Raw genomic sequence first — 17961 nt, 5'->3', positions numbered from 1 at the left:
TGCAGAGTCCAGAGCAGCTGACTGCAGAGACTCCAGGACCCTGGACAGGAAGCAGGTTGTCTGAGTGGCAGCGATGGTCAATCAGCATTGTGACCGACGGCTCAGCATTCTGATGGCCACTGATTTTAGTTGTTTGGGGGTTTTGGAGTAAAAAAAACAGGGCTCAAAACTACTGCATACCCCAGGCTGCTCTCTAACTCAGTGTCCCTCATTGCCTCAGCCTCTTGACTCCTGGGATGACGGGAGCATGCTCTCATGCTCAGCTGGTGTGCACTGTGGCTAAAATAGACATAAAAGCTAAAACCTCACCCAAGCATGTGCCATTCTTCACATTGAGCTCCAGCCTGCCTAGAGGAGAGGACTCCAGGGGCAGTATCAATGAGAAAGGGTCTAAGATAGCCCATAGTACTAATTCATGGACACCCACAATTCTAGTCCCTAGCCCCACACTCTCCTCCAAGACTTGGTTCTGACAAACGGCCCTAAGTCTGTGGTGAGCAGTCAGTGAGGAACCTCACACAGCCGCTGTGAGAAATAAGAGGACAGAGGATGGGGTGGGAAAGGAAGCATCAAACACGGAAAGAACTGTGCTACAGAGCGGGTGCCACAGAGCAAATGCTCCTCCACAAAAGGCTAAAGAAGAAGGGATGGCCTCCCCCAAACCAATCTCCAAATAAGAAACAGAAACCCCAGACAGGTGCCACAGGACTGTAATCCCAGTGCTGGGCAGGCTGAGGTAGGAGGCTCTGAGTTATGTCAGTCTGGGCTATGCTACAAGCTCCGGGCCAGCCTAGTGAGACCCTGTCTTAAAAGAAAATAAATAACACCATGAAAATAAATTGATAAATGACTCTAACAATAGACATTCAATAGAGGGTGGTGAAAACCAGGGCACAGGCAGTAAGTGGCAACATAAAGCCAGCCTGTTAGAGACAGTGACTGAGGTAAGGATTCAAAACAAACACAAGGCAAGAAGATCCCACAAAATGAGAGTCAGGTCTGATGGAAGGTACACACCTGCAATCCTAGCACCTGAGAGGCAAAGGCAGGTGTAGAATCATGACGAGTTCAAGTTCAACCTGGACTACATAGTTAGAACCAGTCTCAAATAAATGCTCATATATACACACTCCACACTAAAAAGTACATATACCATGTATCTACACACAGGCATACACACACACACACACACACACACACACACACACACACACAAACACAACACACACACATATTAGCTGTGGAGATTTAGAACAGAGCAATGAATAAGTAACTTTTTTTAAAAAAATGAGCTCATCTCTAAGATAATTCTTAATAAACTACACATTTCAAAATGCATTTTCAGTCATTTTTTTAAAAGAAAATAGTTTATTTTGTATATGTATTTGTGTTTTGCCTGCACGTATATATCTGTGTGAGATTTCAGGTCCCCTGGGACTGGAGTTACAGACAGGTGTGAGCTGCCAAGTGGGTGCTGGAGCTCGAACCCTGGTCCTCTGGAAGAGCAGCCAGTGCTCTCAACCTATGCGCCACCTCTCCAGTTCCCGTTTTCAGGCTTTTGTTCCCACAGGCTCTTATGGGATGCAGACGTCTCAGAATCCCGATTCTCAATTTTCAGAGGAGCAAACCGAGGCTGAGGGTGTTTGGTGATGCATCTGGAGAATTCTGCGGCACCTTATCCCCATCCCAGGCCTCCAGACCCTGGACGGTAATTCCACTTACTGCAATTTTCAGTGGCTTCCTGGTGAGCCCAGTAAGCACTTGAAATGTGACTAGTGCCACCAAGAAAGTGGAATTTTAAAATTCACTTCTTTAATTTAAGTTTGTGACATGGGACTATGGTATTTGAACAGGCATGCAGTAGACTGTCCTTCTCTTCCTATGCTAAAGACTGCTTGACTACTTCCCAGGTCCCATCTGTAGCTCTGGACTGGGACATCTTTCTTGCAATGGCACCTGGCCTCTCAGACGGCCATCATCTCCAGGCCTCATTTTCTGGGCCCTCCACTGTCAGTATTTTGTTCTGTTTTGTTTCTGAGTCATCCGATCTCTCAGCCAACTTCTCCTCCAGAATCAGAACCTCTGGGCAGAACTAAAAGCAAAGGAGTTACCCAGAGTGATCCAGAAAGGAAGCTGGGATGCTCAAGTGTCTCCTCAATGACCTCTAAGAAAATTCAAAGGTACCAGCAGCTGCTACCGCAACCTGCCTGGAGGAGGAAAGGGAAGCCAGCACTTCACAGATGTAGCTGGTAGATGTGTGGTCATGTGGCTGATGTGTGGTCATGTGTGGTCATGAAACGGGGCCTAGAGGCAGAAGTGCTACCCATTTGCTCTGAGGCGCAGTGAAACTGTGACCGCCGTGGGTTCTCGGCCTTGGCCCACTATTCCACTGGTGGCCAGGATGCAGACCTGTGAGCGCCGTATGTGCTCTCCATGGTCCTGAAATTTTCCCCAGCCTTTCCGGGTCTCAACTTTTACATCTGTAAGCTGGGGATTTTAAGACAGAGCAGACCATTTTAGCACAGGGCTCTGGGGTCCTTCATAGTCCCTCCATGTATTGGTATCACCTTAAGGACTGAAGGTGTGAGCACTCCCTCAGCGTATCTACTCAATACCTGAGGTGTCTGTGGCCAGCAATTTAAACCATTTCAGGCTGGGCATGGGGATACACACCTGTTATCCGGAAGACAGAGGGTCAGCAATACTTTCTGTCCCTAGGAGCCTGAGCCCCACTTTACCCCCACCCCTCCCTGTGGCCCTTGAGACACTGAAGCCCAGTCGTGGCTCTAAGCTACCCTCCAGTGGGGCGTTCCTCCCCATGAAGCATGTTCTTTCTTCACCCAGAGTGCTGTCAGAAAAGCAAGTCTGATCTATGCAGGGGTTTTGCTCATGTGAGCCCACCACTTACTCTGCCGTGCCCTGCCTGCAAGCCCACGTGGCTTGGTTTGTACTGTTTCTTCATCCCTGTAGCTGGTATCTACAGACCTGAGCATGGAGGTGAGCAAAAGCCCTATCTTCACGGAGCGTGGGGCTAGAGGGAGGAGCGAGAATGGGCTGTGGACCAGCTATCAACTCCAGCTAGTGAGAAGAGGTTTAGCCTGAGATAATCCCACCAACAACCACAATACATGAATGAAGATAAACTCTCTAGAGAGAGGCCTTTGAAGTGAGGCTGAGTGACAAGGCCCTGAGGAGGGTTCAGGCAGCAGTGGGCAGGCCTATCAGAGCTGTCCCTTCTCAGCCAGAGCTTCCACTTTTACCCCGACCTAAGCCCCAGGACAGACCTTTACTCTGAACCTTACTTGGTAGATCAGTTCAGCTTTTGAGTCAAAAGTCTTGTGTAGCCTAGGCTGGCCCCAAACTTATTACATAGCTATTGTCAGCATTGAACTCCTAGCCACCCCCCTCCTTCTACTTTCTGAGAACTAGGACTCTGGACATGCACCACTGTGTCCTACAGCACAGCTTGTGTACCTTCCCCCAGACTGGAAGCCCCTCCCCCATCCTGCTCTGTGGGATGCCCTGGGCTCACTTTTGTCCTAGTCCAGAGAGGATCAAGAGCAGAGTTGGCAGCTGGTTGCCCCTTGATTCAGCCAAAGTCACACCAGGGCTACCCTGACACTCTGACTGGAGCCCTGCCTTCTCACAGGAAACATTGTAACTCCTCCGCCAAAGTAGGTCCAGCTTCAGCGTTTAGGTCGGACCTCGCCACAGGGATTAAAGTCTTTACACAAAGCACGCAGGGGGGTGGGGAGAAAATGCCGTGTCAGAAAGTTAATTTTTGAGCTGGGGAATGATTTCCAGGCAGTCCAGGTGACTTTTCCCCCCTTGCTCCAGGCTGGCCCCTCAGCCAGTGAGGGAAAGAGAAGGAAATAGCCAAGGGTAGGGGCTCACAGAACCCCAAATCCACTCTAGCATCTCCTCCTTCCACTGGCTTTCCTGAAACCTTTATCGGAGTGCGTGTGGGCGGTGACCAGGATGGTAGTAGAGAGTCAGGTGACCCTTAGGGGATAAGGAAGGGAACCAGCTGCCCACAGTGCTACCTGCTCCTTCCTTGAGGCTCATGTAGGCCCTGTAGCAGCCCCAGGAATGCACAACCACTGTGAGGCCTCAAACTTGGGGCTCCAGCAGGGAAACAGCCAAGCAGGGCTGGAAGTGTCAGGCTTAGGGGCTCAGGTTGTGGTGTGTGACCTTGGCCAAGCCACCTCCTTCACTAAGACACACTTCACATATAGCATGGGAACAATGGCCAATCTTATTACCAGAGGGGCTGGCCTCCGGAAGGCAGGTAGTCCCCCACAAAGCAGGTTTGGGACCTGGGGAGCGGGGACAGCAGTAGACAGGGAATCGAGAGGGAGGAAAAACCTGGACCCATAGGAACCTGCGGCTTAAGGAGTGGTGTCCAGTGCCATGGTGCCTGGATTTAAATCCTGCCTCTATCACTTAACTCTTCTCAAAAGAATTTCAACATCTTAGCACAGTTGTTGTGAGGGTTCTCTATCCCTGGCAGCCAAGCATGGTGCAGAGTCACATCTGTGCCCTACAAATGCGAGGCCACTTCCCGTAGATGACTGTCATTTTGTGCACTTTACGAGCTTTTTACATTGTGTTTGCCCTACCTGGTGGCCTAACACTCTGACGGCTGAAGCAGGAGGATTGAACTTTGCAGCCAGCCTAGCCTACATCTCAAACAAAGCCAAACGAAAGGTGGCAGGCCTCAGACTTTCCATCTGACTTCTGCAAGGGACTCGAGGTCTTTTCTGTGATATCATTTAGACACGGATGCTGAGGGCACCAGTGTTTGGAGCACAGACCACTGGTCGGTGGCCCACAGGCCTAACAACACAAACAAGAGCCCAACAGAAACGCGCGCCACCAAGCCAAGAAGCAGACTAGTCAGAGGCTTCCACTAGTAAGTGAGGGACCCTCAAAGGCCTTGGAGACCCGGAGACAAGGCCAGGAGGCGTCATCCAGTCCTAGGTGCAGACTCTGTACCACAGCTCCCAGACTTCAAGAGCTCTGGGGCAAGTGTTTCTCACTTCTGAGCCTCCTCGTGTGTCAGTTTGTAAATGAGGTCTACAGAAGGCGCTCTCAGAGTACCAGAAACCTGTAAGTCTGACTCTCAGGCTCCCCTGTCTGTCTCACAGAAAGCAACTAAGCCCCACTGGGCTCTCAACAGGGGAGAAAGGAGGCACCAGAAAGGACAATGCTGCCCCTGCCCCCACCCATCCACAGGGGAGAGAGCAGGGACAGGAGAGCGGGAATGTTGCCCCCTGCCCCCGCTCAGCGCTCAGCGCAGTGCTGATCCCTGGACTCATTAGTAGATGTCCCGACAAGTTCAAGCTTCTGGAGCCATTCATTAAAAGTGGTCCTGGGGCAGCTCACACTCTCTGGCTGCCTAAGCCCTCACTAATCATTCACAAAACACCAGGCAGGCGGGCACCAGTCAGGAATGGCCCCAGATCAGGAGTCCCCGCAGCCTGACTCAACCCTCAGCAGACTGTGTTCCACTGGGAAAAGAAGCTGACTCACTGTATGACCTTGAGTAGCTCCTACCCTGTCTGTGCCTCAGTTTCCCCAACTGTCCCACAATCCCATCAACTCTAAATGTGGAGTTGAGGAGAGGCCTCCCATGCTTAGCAGTCCAATGCTAAGACTGACTTTCTCTGGCTTGGGGAAAGTCCATTCCTGGTGGGATGAGCTTCAAATCCCATCTAGGCTGTTCCAGTCTGTGACCAGGGTCCCTGGGGGTTGAAGGTAGAAAGCCTAGACGGTCAAGGTCATCCTCGGCTACCTGAGGAGTTCAAGGCTAGCCTGGCCTACCTGAGACCCTGTCTCAAAAATAAAAGAATGCTTCCTTTGACTTATTGAACACATGAATCTGAGGCGCCTGTGTGCCTGGTACTGGTGCAAGACTGAGCGTGACAGATGGGTCCAGTGTGTCTTGCGTCTGTTCTGAGGTGAGTCTGGTGAGGAAATGGAGGCCGGTGAGCAGGTGCCTGGCTTCTACTCAAAGGGGGATCTAGCCCAGCCCAGACGCTTCATGGGTTAGATGCCTTATCGCCTTGTGTCCATGGCTTCCTGGCATGGGGTCACTTGCCCCATCTCAGTGATCTGCCATTGTCCTACCCAGGAAACTGGTTCTGTGCTCCCAGGCCTGGCCCTGGGACCCTCCAGGTTCCTTTTGACAGGGAGCCTCTACCGCTCACAGACCCTCCCTCTCTAGGGCTCTTTGAGCCAAAGATAAGAAGAACGAGAGAGTGGCCACTGAGATTGTTCTCTGCACAGGCAGCCCACCAGCGCAGATGAACCTTATTCCAGCTTAGAGGGAAAGAAAGGGGCTCTAAGAAGTGAAGAGGAGAGGCCTAAAGGGTTCATGGATGAACCCCATGTCCCGTTAAAGCCACCAGTCACCGACTTACTGTAACGCAAATATCTACGCTCCATGCTAGCCCTCAGTACTGCAAAGGGCTGCCCAAGCACCCCTAATGGACGTTGCTCCTCAGTTTCTCAGATATGCAAACCAGTCTCCCTATCACTGCTAGCTGCTTTTCAGCAGTTTTTCTTCTTCTTCTTCTTCTTCTTCTTCTTCTTCTTCTTCTTCTTCTTCTTCTTCTTCTTCTTCCTCTTCCTCTTCCTCTTCCTCTTCCTCTTCCTCTTCCTCTTCCTCTTCCTCTTCCTCTTCTTCTTCTTCTTCTTCTTCTTCCAGAGGTGGAAACTGCAGCATAGAAAATCTGAATATCTTTCCCAAGTTCAAAGAACCAGGAAGGGGAAGAACAAGACTAGCCCGAGCCACTCTACCACCTGCTTCTGGAGTCCATACCCAACCTGGAGGTGACTCTGCAGGCTGCACCAGCTCACGGTAGGCAGGCCCCTGCTCAGTACACAGCAAAAGACCTTCCGCGGGAAAGGTTCTATGTGCTCTTCCACTTCCTGCCTACCCTCTGGCTCTGCCTGGAGGGTGGGTAGAGCTGTCTATAGGTTCCTTCTTGCTAGAAGGTGAGACTGAGGCAGGGAGGACTGGGCCAGAAGCACCCTCAGGGTGATTGTCTCAGCCACAGCAGCTTGGTCAAGTAGCTGAGCTGCACCAACCCCAGTCTGCGGTTCTGGAGTCTCAGTTCCACTGGGTGACTCCTGGAAGGACGGGCCCATTGTGCTGAAGGGCAAGTCGAGGCTCAGAGAGGGCAGCAGCCCACCAGTGTTGCTTATCTAACACCTGGAGGTGAGGTTTCAGGCCAGCTTGAGACGGCTGCTGTGCTGGGAGGTGCGGTAAAAGGGGAGTTTGTGCTGGACAGGGTGGGGACATTGAAGAAGGCTGCCCAAGGGAATGCCTTCACACGCTTATCTGGGACTTATCTTAGCCAATCATACGCTAAGCTGGGACTCTGGACGTGTCTGGAGCTCGCCAGAAGACAGATTTTTATGGAGACTGGAATGGACATAGGTAGTCGAGCCGGAGGTGGGGAAGGGAATTTAGGCTTGGCCACTGGGTTAAGGCCTGGCTTTTCAGCCAACTGTATAATATTGAGCCTCTCTATGCCTGAGTCGGTGATATCATCTGATGAGTGCAGGGTGGCCCTAGCACCTGCCAGGTGCCCTGGGGAAGCAGCCCTGTCTCACACGTGTTAGTTCTTTGGTCTCTCTAGATGTCCAACTTTGCCATTAGGAAAGTTGGGCCACAGTGGGATCAGCAAACCTTGGGTACTGCCTGGCCTCAGAGGGTCATGGGAAGGTAAGGGCTGGGAAGCAGGGTCATCCTGGCTTTCCTGGCTCTGGTCATCCCCAGGCCTAAGCCCTCTGCCTTCTGGGCTCCTGGGATCTAGTGGTACCTTCCTTGAAGTGGCGGAGATAATGAAAGATAGTCTTGTTCCACCTTCCATCACCCAGCTGTACCCTGCATGTACTTGTTCTCTCTCTCTCTCTCTCTCTCTCTCTCTCTCTCTCTCTCTCTCTCTCCCTCTCTCTCTTCCTCTCTGTCTGTCTCCTGAAAACTGTTGATTCTGGGGAGTTGGGATGAGATACAATGAGAGGGAAGCTTTCTCTGCCCCCTTTAACCCTTCCTTGCCCTGTGTGTAACCAGAAGCAGCCGGGAAAACCTCTCACGCACACTGAGCAGGGCACTCAAGAGGAAACATGGTGGGCTCCTGAGTCACTACCCACTCTGTTGATGACTTCTGGGTCTTGAACCATGCAGTGGTAAGGTACGGGGAGAATAGCAGAGACCCACCATCTCTTGTGTAACAGGATGACCCAGGCATACCTCTCAACCATGAACCCTGAGTGTGCTTCTGGCCCTCCTCGCCTCAGTCTCTCCTTTCAGGAAGAAGGAACCTGCACCCAGCTCTGCTGACCCTCCAAGCTGACCGGCCCAGGGAGGAAGTGGAAGCACACACAGAATTCTTTCTTCTGGGATCATCCTTTCATTCCCTCTACCAGAACCATCCAGTGTGAGGAGTCAACGACACTGACTGTGAAGGGCTGAATCCAGCACTGCACACAGGCACCTGAGCCAGGCAGAGGTTTGAGGGCCAGGGTGCAGACCATCAAGGTTCAGCCATGATTTCATCTCATGCTAACTGTATCTGTGGACAGAGGAGTTGCTGAACTTGACCCCATGCCTCAGTTCACCCGTTTCTAAACAGAGTGGCTGTGACGAGTGAGGGAGCCAATGCAAGGCTGAAGCATTGCTTGGTATGGCATGTGTGGTACATCCTCTAAAGAGAGTGACCTCATTGTTCCTCTCCACCTTTCTCCAGGAAGACAGTGACCCTGGTGCCTCATTCACGGTGAGCTTCTGTAAATCAAGGCGGAGGGGGAGCCTCCAAAGGGAATCCGTAGATCAGCGCCTGGCACAGGTGTCCTTGCAGCCAACATGTGGTGACCAGGAGCAGCTGTTGGCAAGGCTGGGGAAGAAACGCTTCCTGTGCGCCGTGCAGTCTAGGCAGGGCCATACCCCCGTACCTTACTCTCTCCTGTGTTCTCCAAGAAAGAAACTAGGGGAAAAAAATCCCGTTCAAAATACATCCCCCAAAATTAAGTACTTGTGAATACAGTTAACCAAAGAAGAGAAAGACCTCACAATGAAAATGTCAAGTCATTAAAAACAGAAATCACAGAAGATACCCACTGAAGGGAAGACCACCCACGGTCCTGGATTGGTAGACTTAATACTGTGGAGATGGCTACCCTACCAAAATTAATGTGTGGGTTTAATGCAATGCCTATCAAAATTCTGATGCCACACCTCACCGATCTAGAAAAAAAAAACCAACCCAAAAATTCATATGGGATCACAGATAGCCCAAGCAACCCTAAGGAGTAGAAACATAGTTGGAAGAGTCACCACACCTGACCTCAAATTATACTACAGAGCTATAGTGACAAAGACAGCCTGGTGTTGCGTAAGAGCAGACAGGTCAACCGGAACAGAATTGGAAACCTGGAAATAAACTGACAAAGCCACTTGGGTTTTGACAAAGGAGGCAAAAATGTACATTGGAAAAAAGAGAGCTTGTTCAACTGGTGCTGACAGAACTGGGAATCCACCTCCAGAAGACGAACATTTGATTCCAGCTTTCACCCTACCCAAAAATCAGCATGAGAGAGATGAGAGACCTTAAAATCCAAAACATTGAACATCCTAGACAACAGCCAAGGAAGACCCCTCAAGGCAGCAGGGTCAGCAAGAACTCTGACCAGAATACCTCCGGCCTGGGAGCCAGCACCAAGTACCAACAACTGGAACTCTGTGGAGATAAAGTCAGCACACGGAGAAGGAAACAGCTGGCAGAGTTAACAGTTGGCATGGGAGATTCACGGGATGGGCAGCAGTCTTTTCCAAGTCTGCTTCAGACAGGGGCTAAGAGCAGAACTTACAAAGAATCTCAGAAATTAAAAGTCAAGGCAATAAATCCATCAACAAATGGGCAAATGAAAAGAATAGGCAACTTCCAAAAGGAAGGAGGGAAGGAAGGAAGGAAGGAAGGAAGGAAGGATAGAGAGAGAGAGAGAGAGAGAGAGATAAACACAAATAGCCAATCCCTAATTCTGAAAGTGTTCAATATCCCTAAATCAGCAATATGCAAATGACAGGATGTGGGGTTTTCTGGGTATATCCCAGGAGCAGAATAGCTGGCTCATGTTAGTGCTATTTAAAATGTTCTGAGGACCCTCCAAGCAAGTTTCCATGATGGTCCTATGAATTTGTATGCCCACCAGCAGTAAGTAAGGGTTCCTCTTTCTCAACATCCTCTCCAACATTTCTGTCAGATTTTTTTTTTTTAGTATTATAATACTTATTTATCCCTGCCCTAGTAGTGAGTGCTCTTAACCATTGAGGTGTCTCTCCAGTCCCCTGTTGTCATGCTTCTCAATAAAAGACATTGTGACTGGGACGAGGGACTATCTCAAAGTAGTTTCAATTTGCCATGAATCAGTCAGGGCAGCTCAATGCAATGCTTGAACTATTCTGTACCATGGTTGCTTCACACACCCGTGTGGAGCTGCCCTGAACATCCCTGAGCTGGCATATGAATTATGAGCTGTGGTTCTTCAAGGACTTCTGGCGAGTGGGGAGCGGTCCCTCCCCGCAGCCTCCTGGGTTGGGTTCCAGCATTTCCCCGCAGAAGAGTATGACACATTGAACACCGAGGCCCCTCTCAGCCCAGCCTACAAACTAAGGTATCTTTGGGAAACTGTGGGTACCCACAGGGCTGGGTGGCAGAGGCATGCTATCCTGGAGAGCCCTTCTCCAGTGTCTTCGTCCTTCGGGTTGCTGCCACGCCTGGTGTGGGTTTCAGAGACAGAACATGGACACTGGTCCTCTCATCTTGCAGGCAGCGGCAGCCAGCCTTTATTAGGCACCTGTCGTCACCAAACATTTTCGTTTTCCTGGCAAGGGGGTTTCACTGAGCCACTCTGCAGGAGAGAAAGTTGAGGCTGGGGAGCTGGGGAGGAAAACAACTTGCCAGGAGGCTGCGTGGGCCACGTGTCTCTTTCCAAGTCCCTGGTGCACCTGCACTGGAGGCAGCAGCGTGGCACTGGCATGCTGACTGTGTCTTCAGGGTCTGGGGTATCAGAACCCTTGGCTCATCAGTGCCGAGAGCACCGTCCTGTGGGGCTGGGTCAGGACACTCGATCTAGCCCCCAGCTGTGCCACCAGGAACCACGCGGGCCTGTTTACACACCTGGCAGAAGGATGGACAAGTGGAAAGCTGGCTGGGCCTCAGAGGACTACGGCTGGGGCCCAGAGCTAGGGATGCCCACAAGCGATGGGAGGCTGGCCACCTAGCTGGGAGGACTCCTAGGATGCTCTGGGGTTCCCCACTGGGGAGCCCAGGCCTGCTTCCCTCTGTCCCCTGACCTCAATCTCCCAGCTGAAGAAGCAGAGGCTGTTGTTTTCAGTTCAAGTGTGCCACAAGCCAGATGTGGGCAGCGGTTTTAAGAGGCGTACACACTCTGAAACCAGGACCTGTGTTTAAACCCAAGCTTGACCTCTCTGCTGTTGCCAAGTGCCCTCTATGTGTCAGACAAAGTCCTAGACCTTAGGGACCCAGAGGGAACCATAGCAAATGGGGCTTTGCTCTGACGCTGCCCGCAGCCCAGGGTGAGAGGACACTGAACAAAGCAAGGGACCTGTGCACAACTCCGTGCAGACAACAAAGCGAAGTAGCTTTGCAGGGGTTCTGCGGGGTGAGTGGGTCAAGATCTTTCAAAGTGGTCATCCAGGAGGACTCCCTGGAAGTGGTGTCCTTGGGCCTAAGACCTCAATAACCAGAAGCATCAAGCTACACAGATTGGCTCAGGAGAGTTCCAGGACAAAGAAGGAGCAAAAGCCCTGAGGCAGGCTCATCTGGGCAGGTGCGAAGACCCGGCAGGCTCACAAGTGTCTGGATGGATAGTAGTAGGTAAAGAAGCGAGGACAGGAGAGAGTTTCTGCTGCCGGTGGTCTGATACTGGGAGGGGCCGCACCACCCAAGATGCACAGATTCCTAGAGCTAAGACGTCTGCAGCATTGCTCACACGGCGGAGGAACCATTGCAGAGCCTACACTCCAGCTGCCTGCTCAGAGGGACTCACGCTCCAGACTGCTCTTCACCTCCCCAGATCAGTCCAGGACCAGACACTATCTGGGGACAACCCTGTGTCCCAGAGCCCACTGAGGTCCTCCCAGTGGGCAGCCTTGATCTATAACTCTGCCTCAGCCCTACCTCAACTTTCATTCCTATAGAAGAGTCTCCTCCCTCCTTCTTTCCCTCCCTCCCTTTGGCTCTTGCAGGCCCTGGGTTTCCTGGGCACCCTTGGTGGCATGGTGGCCCGCTCCTGTTTCTAGGCACCCATGAGTGTGACACGCTTCTTCCTCCATGACAATCACCCTGTGTCTAGGAGCTCACTGATAAATCCCGGCACCACGAGAAGAGGTGGCAGGTAGACAACAGCCTGATGTAGGGCAGGACCCTGAAAGTGACTCAAGACCTCTGCTAATGTTCTTGGTGCTCTACTGCCTGGAGTCCTGGAGGCTGCCTTTTCTGATGTATGGGATCGATTCCATTGAATACAATGTGCCACACACATAGTAGGCTCTCAGCCAGACTCAGAGTAGGTGCTCAGCCAATGTGACTTCTGTCAGTTCCTACTCTCCGGGGTCAAGGTGCCCTGAAGCATTGGAGGCCCTCTTCCCTGCCTCTCCCAGGATTGTCCTGCCCTCCTCCACCCTGTTCCTACTCCATCCAGGCCAGGAACAATCGATGGGACAGATGACCCAAGGACCGATTATCCCTGTCACCCCAGCACTATGGGGACAAACAAAGCTTTGGCTCCGCCTGGGAAGCACCCTACGGCAGCCACCAGCCAGCACTAGCAAAGCCAGGCCCCAGGATCTGCAGGGGTGGGCAGAAAGGAGCTCAGGGGCTCCTCCAGGGTCACCGGAGGATTTGTGAGAAGCGTACCGCGAGGGCTTGGCTGGTGACCAGCATTCCTTTGCTCTCTTACGCAACATGTATTTGCTGAGTGTCTACTACACGTCGGGCCCCACGCTGGACTGAAGACACCGCAGCGACGGGGACAGGAAACCCTGTCCGGGGGATTGTAGATGGCATGCCGGTAGATACATCTAATGATCAAGGTGGTGAGGGGAAGGGGCAGAGAACAGAGCAAGGTATGCAGATCTTTTGTTTTCTCTTTTAGACAGGACTTGCAGGTGGGGGTGGAGAAGGCCTTGGAGGAGGCGAGCCACATGGGTGAAGTGAGAGTGTCCACCTCTAAGGCTCCTCAGGAAGCAGTGGTTCAGAGAGAGGGGAACAGGTGCAAAGACCCTGGGGTGAGAGGCAGTTCTGAGGTCATCATGCCACCTTCCACCTCCAATACCACCTGGTCCATCCTATATAACTCATGTGATAACGGTTCACCTAGATAACAGGAAGGGTCTTCCCTTCAGTGGGTCACCTCCGTGAAGTTCCTCTCCCACACATCACACAAGACCTTTGGGCCCCACCATCTTTGGTGACCATTGTTCAGAAACTTCCTGAACTTAAGAGCCACCAGCCATCACGTGGGTGGTCCCTGCATTTTCGTAGGAGGACAGTGAGCAGCCAGGACCCCCAAACACTCTCACAGTCGCCCAGTGGGGCAGGAGTTCATGCCGAGCCTGCCGAATGAGGTAGCAAAGGTCAGCACAGAAGACTAGGTGGGACACAGAAGGCCGACAGGCTGTCCCTGTGCCGCCTCTTCCTTCCATGGCCACCCGCTGGTATGAAGAATAAGCCAAACATAAGAAAGGGTATCTCTGAACTTGCAGATGAACTACCAACCCCTAAAAAGACGACCACCCTAGGTCAAGCCTCTCCAGAGACAGCTATGATGGGCAAACTTAAAAGTGTGTGTCGAGGAGGATGTTCCCCAGGGGGATCCAGCTGTGCCCCAAGGCTCAATGCAGCCTCAATTGCAGTTTGCTCAGTGCCCCGTCGGTGCAACATTCTGTAGCTGTCCCGTCTGGAACGTTCCAGCCACTCTTCCTCAGAGCATCCTCAGCGTCACCCACCAGTGCAGCAGTCTGAGCCTTGTGGGGATCAGAGGGAAAGAAACCACTTTCTTCCCCCTGGAAGACAGGCTGGCAAGCAGACGGGCTGGCGTTGATCACAAAGCACGTTATAATGGTCTCGGTCACACTCACTAGCTATCCAGGGCTACCTGTATACTTCCACCTCCTGAGACAGCCACTGGTGAAAAACATGGCAGACTCTTGGCTTCCAAAGTTTCTAGGGTTCATGGAAAAAAATCCTCAAGGTGCTGGGGAATCTAGGCCTCAACTTGGCTCACTCCATTCCTCTCAGGTCAGACCTTGTGTCCTAGTATAAGACATAGTGCCAGGAGCTTCTCTGTTCCTGACCCCGGCTTCCCGCAGTGGACCAGTTCCATCTGGATCAGTGACCCCGACACATCAGAAACATTTGGCCCAGAGGCATCACAGAGGTTGAAACCAGGGCTGAATTGGGGCAAGCGCTGCTATTCCACAACACACCAGATGGCAGATGCCCAGGCCCTCTGAGTTCCTTCCCTTTTCTGTCACACTCAAGCATTTCCAATGCCACCTACATGGTGACCTTGGCTTGCCTTGGCCTCAGAGGCTTCCAGGAGGCCATCTGATGACAAGGGAAAGGGGGCAGACACTATAGATGCTCCGAGCTGTAATTAACATTTTCAGACTGGCCCACCAACCTTAGAGAGGTCACATCTACACGGCCTGCAAGCTATGAACCAAGCATTAGCAATAAAAAGAAAGGCCCTCCATGGAATCACATTTCACGTCACACAAAGAATAGAACAAACCAGCTCGTACCAGCCAGGGTCTTGAGAAGAACTATCTAAATCATTCTGTGCGCACAGGGTTCAAGCCTCCTCGCCCAAACTGACCCAGCTGTCTGTCAGTCACTAAGAGGCAGTGGCATCTAGGGTCACATAAAGAATTCTCACCAGGGAGCCCCACCAACAAGGTCCTTGCTAGATAACTAAGGCACCAGTCCAGTGTGCACAACCTTACCTTCTCAAACTGCTCTACAGTGTCGTCTACGAATGCTTGAGAACCCACCATTGAGTTACCAAATATATATATATAAATCATCTATATATATAAATCATTTATATATATATAAAACATCTCATGATGTTTTTACTAAGCTTGAGATTTGTGTTGGGCCACATCCGGCAGATTACCTTGCTGAGTCTTCACATCCCTGCTTGTCAAGGATGGAGGCAAACCCCGTCACCTCCCTGGTTGAATGGAAAGTACAGGAGACAGCTGCAGAGCCCGGTCTGAGACCTTTCCTCATCAGGGGGCCCAAGCTGCCATACTCCCTGCTGCCCACGAATCCAACACAAGGTCAGGCGGCTGTGGCTGTCCCACTCAGTGAAAGCCAGGGTAGGAATGCCCTTTTTCTTGGTGAGACCTCCTCAGAGACCCGTGCTGGTGAACCCGCTCCTAGGTTTACGGTTTTGTCTCTGGGGCAGGGCGCACAGCAACCATGGGACCATTCAGGAATACTACTCCTATATGACCACTGCCTTTATCCAGACCTCTGTTGGCCCCTAGGACCAGCATTCCAGCTTGACCTTCCATCTTTTCCCGAGCCATTTGCACCAGCCTCTACCAGCCTCTCATTGGTCCCCAAAGGCAAAGAGAAAATCATCCCATTTTAAAGCTAAGAAAAGTGAGAGCCAGAGAAGGAAGGAAGCTGGGGAGCCCCCCAGGCCAGCAATTCGCCCAGGGCCCCGTTGGTCTTGGCAAGGGTGACATACTCCTTCTGTAGTTATTTATTTGCTCTCTTCAAAGTCAACAGGGTCTGATAGGCTGGAGAAGTGAGCACCAAAGAACTTGTTGTACAATAATCTAGAGTCACCGTTTCTTGTCAGGCATGATGGAGACCTTCTGCAGGTTGCTCCTGGGGCCCAGCTGCTTGCTCTTGGGTGTCATATTTTAAATGACAGCTTCAGCTATCTTTTATTTTGTGAACATTGACTAATTTATTGACGTGGCCAAGAACCTTCTGGAATAGGCTAAGTGTGATGGGGTCTCACACCCTCTGGGTACTGGTACTGGAGCCCCTAGGAACTGGTGTGAGCCCTGAGCTCATCCCAGCCTTCCCTGGAAACAGCAAAGGCCCTGGGTTCTCGGCACTTGGGTCCTCACTCGAAGGCACTCTGAGAGTGTTGCTGCCTCCAGCTTTAATTGTCCCAGCTTGAGCTGGGCTTCTGTAGAGACTTTTCAGAGGTGACGCATTCAGGTGGTGTCTCCTCTAGAAAGCGCTCAGGAAGGTGTTGGTCTCCAACCATTGAGCAACTTGGTACAAAGCAAAAGCAGCTGGCACGCATTAGGCGCTTACTACATACCAGGCTAGTTCTAAGACACCGACGTACACTGACTCCTTCAAATTCACCGTGAGCCCGAGTTGCGTTATCGCATCCCCTTTTTAGATAGAGGTAAGCAAACCAAAGTTCAAAGAGGTTAAGAGACTGACGGCGGGTCACACATTTGTCACTGTGAAGGGAGATGCCCCAGTAGCAAGCAAGCGGTTAGAACTCAAAATCTAGAATTCCTTTAGAAGTGGGGAAGAGTTGGAGCGCCCAGAGAGGCAACGAAGGGAGAAGAGGGGCCGGTGTTCCCAATGGGAGGCAGGCTCAAGAGGGGAGGGTCTCGGCCCGGGGCCACCGTACCTTGGGCGGCAGGGCGAAGAGCACGGGCAGCAGAGCCAGCGGCACCAGCAGCAGCACCAGCAGGCGCCGTGCGCTCCATACCTTCTTGGCCAGCGCCGCCAGCGCCGCCATCCGCGCGATCGCCGAAGCGCGGCCCGACTACCCCTTAGCGGCGGGCAGGGACCTAAAACCCCGAGGGGCGGGGAGGAGCCACGCGGAACCGCCCCGGCCGCGCCTCCTGGGCGGCAGAGAGTCGGGGGACAAGGAGCAGGGAAGGGGCCCCAGGGCCCCCACCCCGCAGACCCGCACCACGCTAGGCGCTCTGGACTCAGGTGGGAAATGGGGAGAAAACCAGGTGGGGCTGAAGGCCTCAGCACTGCCACCCCAGTTCAGACCCTTCGGGACAGACCACGCTGCTGTGACCCACAAATGGCCTCGAGTGACGGGGCTTGCAGCCTCTTCTAGACTTGGAGGCTGGTGGGGAGTTGAAATGAGATAGTGCTTTGTGCAAAGGGTGCAGTCACCTGTGGGCGGGAGTCTTCCCTTTGCAGTGTCAACTGCTACAGACTGATGGCTGTGTGTTTTTGAGACAGGCTCTCATTTAGCCCAGGCTGGCCTCTATCTCCCTATGCAGCTGAGAATGACCTTTAACTCCCATCCTCCTGTCTCCACTTACTGAGTGTTGGCATTCTGGAAGCTTGCCAACACGGCGGGTTATGTATGGAGTGTAGTTTTCTGTCGGAGCCCCAGAAGGGCAGCTGCTGGGTCAGCTTAAGATCCAGCCTCTACTATTTTAAGAAAATGGGGAATCTTTCCTCCGACTCTGCACTTTACATTCCTGCCAGCAGCTCCTGGGGCCGCTTCTCGGGGAATGCTGTGTGTGCAGCTTCGGATCATCGGGACTCTACTGGTCCCCGAGGTGCTGGGAAGGGACCCAGGGCCTTGCACATGCAATGCAAAAGGCGTGAGGTCTGACTCTGCGTTCTTCACTGAGCAGGTCCCCCCACCTCCTTAGTAGTGTGCCATGTTTCCCCATTGGCTACTGTCGCTGGGTGCCTTGTCCTCAATGCTGGGCTCTGGGCTTCTGTAGAGAAAGGGCCTTGTTGGGAAGTTTCTTGCTTTTTGTCATTTTTTGTGGGTTGTTTTTTTTTTTTTTTGGTGGGGATATTGAACAGCATTGAATATACAGTTTATAGTCTATAGGCATCATTATTTTACCAGTTTCTGTCAAATATGAAAACCATATTTATCTCCTCTATTTCTAACACTGCCACT

At 52.1% G+C, this 17961-nt stretch overlaps 1 protein-coding gene across 5 annotated transcripts in view; it reads right to left on the bottom strand.

Annotated features, from left to right (window-relative positions):
• Positions 1-16833, bottom strand: part of Slc13a3 (solute carrier family 13 member 3) — a 60874-nt gene extending 44041 nt beyond the window's left edge. For 4 of the 5 annotated variants that reach the window (XM_087911007.1, XM_087911010.1, XM_087911008.1 and 1 more), the window contains exon 1: positions 16708-16833. In XM_087911007.1, the coding sequence (XP_087767133.1) occupies positions 16708-16818 (111 nt within the window). In that variant the 5' untranslated portion in view covers positions 16819-16833. The remainder of the gene's footprint in view (positions 1-16707) is intronic. The other variant, XM_087911009.1, reaches the window with a different exon arrangement.
• Between the last annotated feature and the right edge of the window lie 1128 nt (positions 16834-17961).

Source organism: Myodes glareolus, chromosome 10 (assembly GCF_982192425.1).
Source record: "Myodes glareolus chromosome 10, mMyoGla1.1, whole genome shotgun sequence".
NCBI lineage: Eukaryota > Metazoa > Chordata > Mammalia > Rodentia > Cricetidae > Myodes > Myodes glareolus.
The sequence above is the reverse complement of the archived record's forward strand: the minus strand, read 5'-3'. Positions and strand labels throughout refer to the sequence as shown.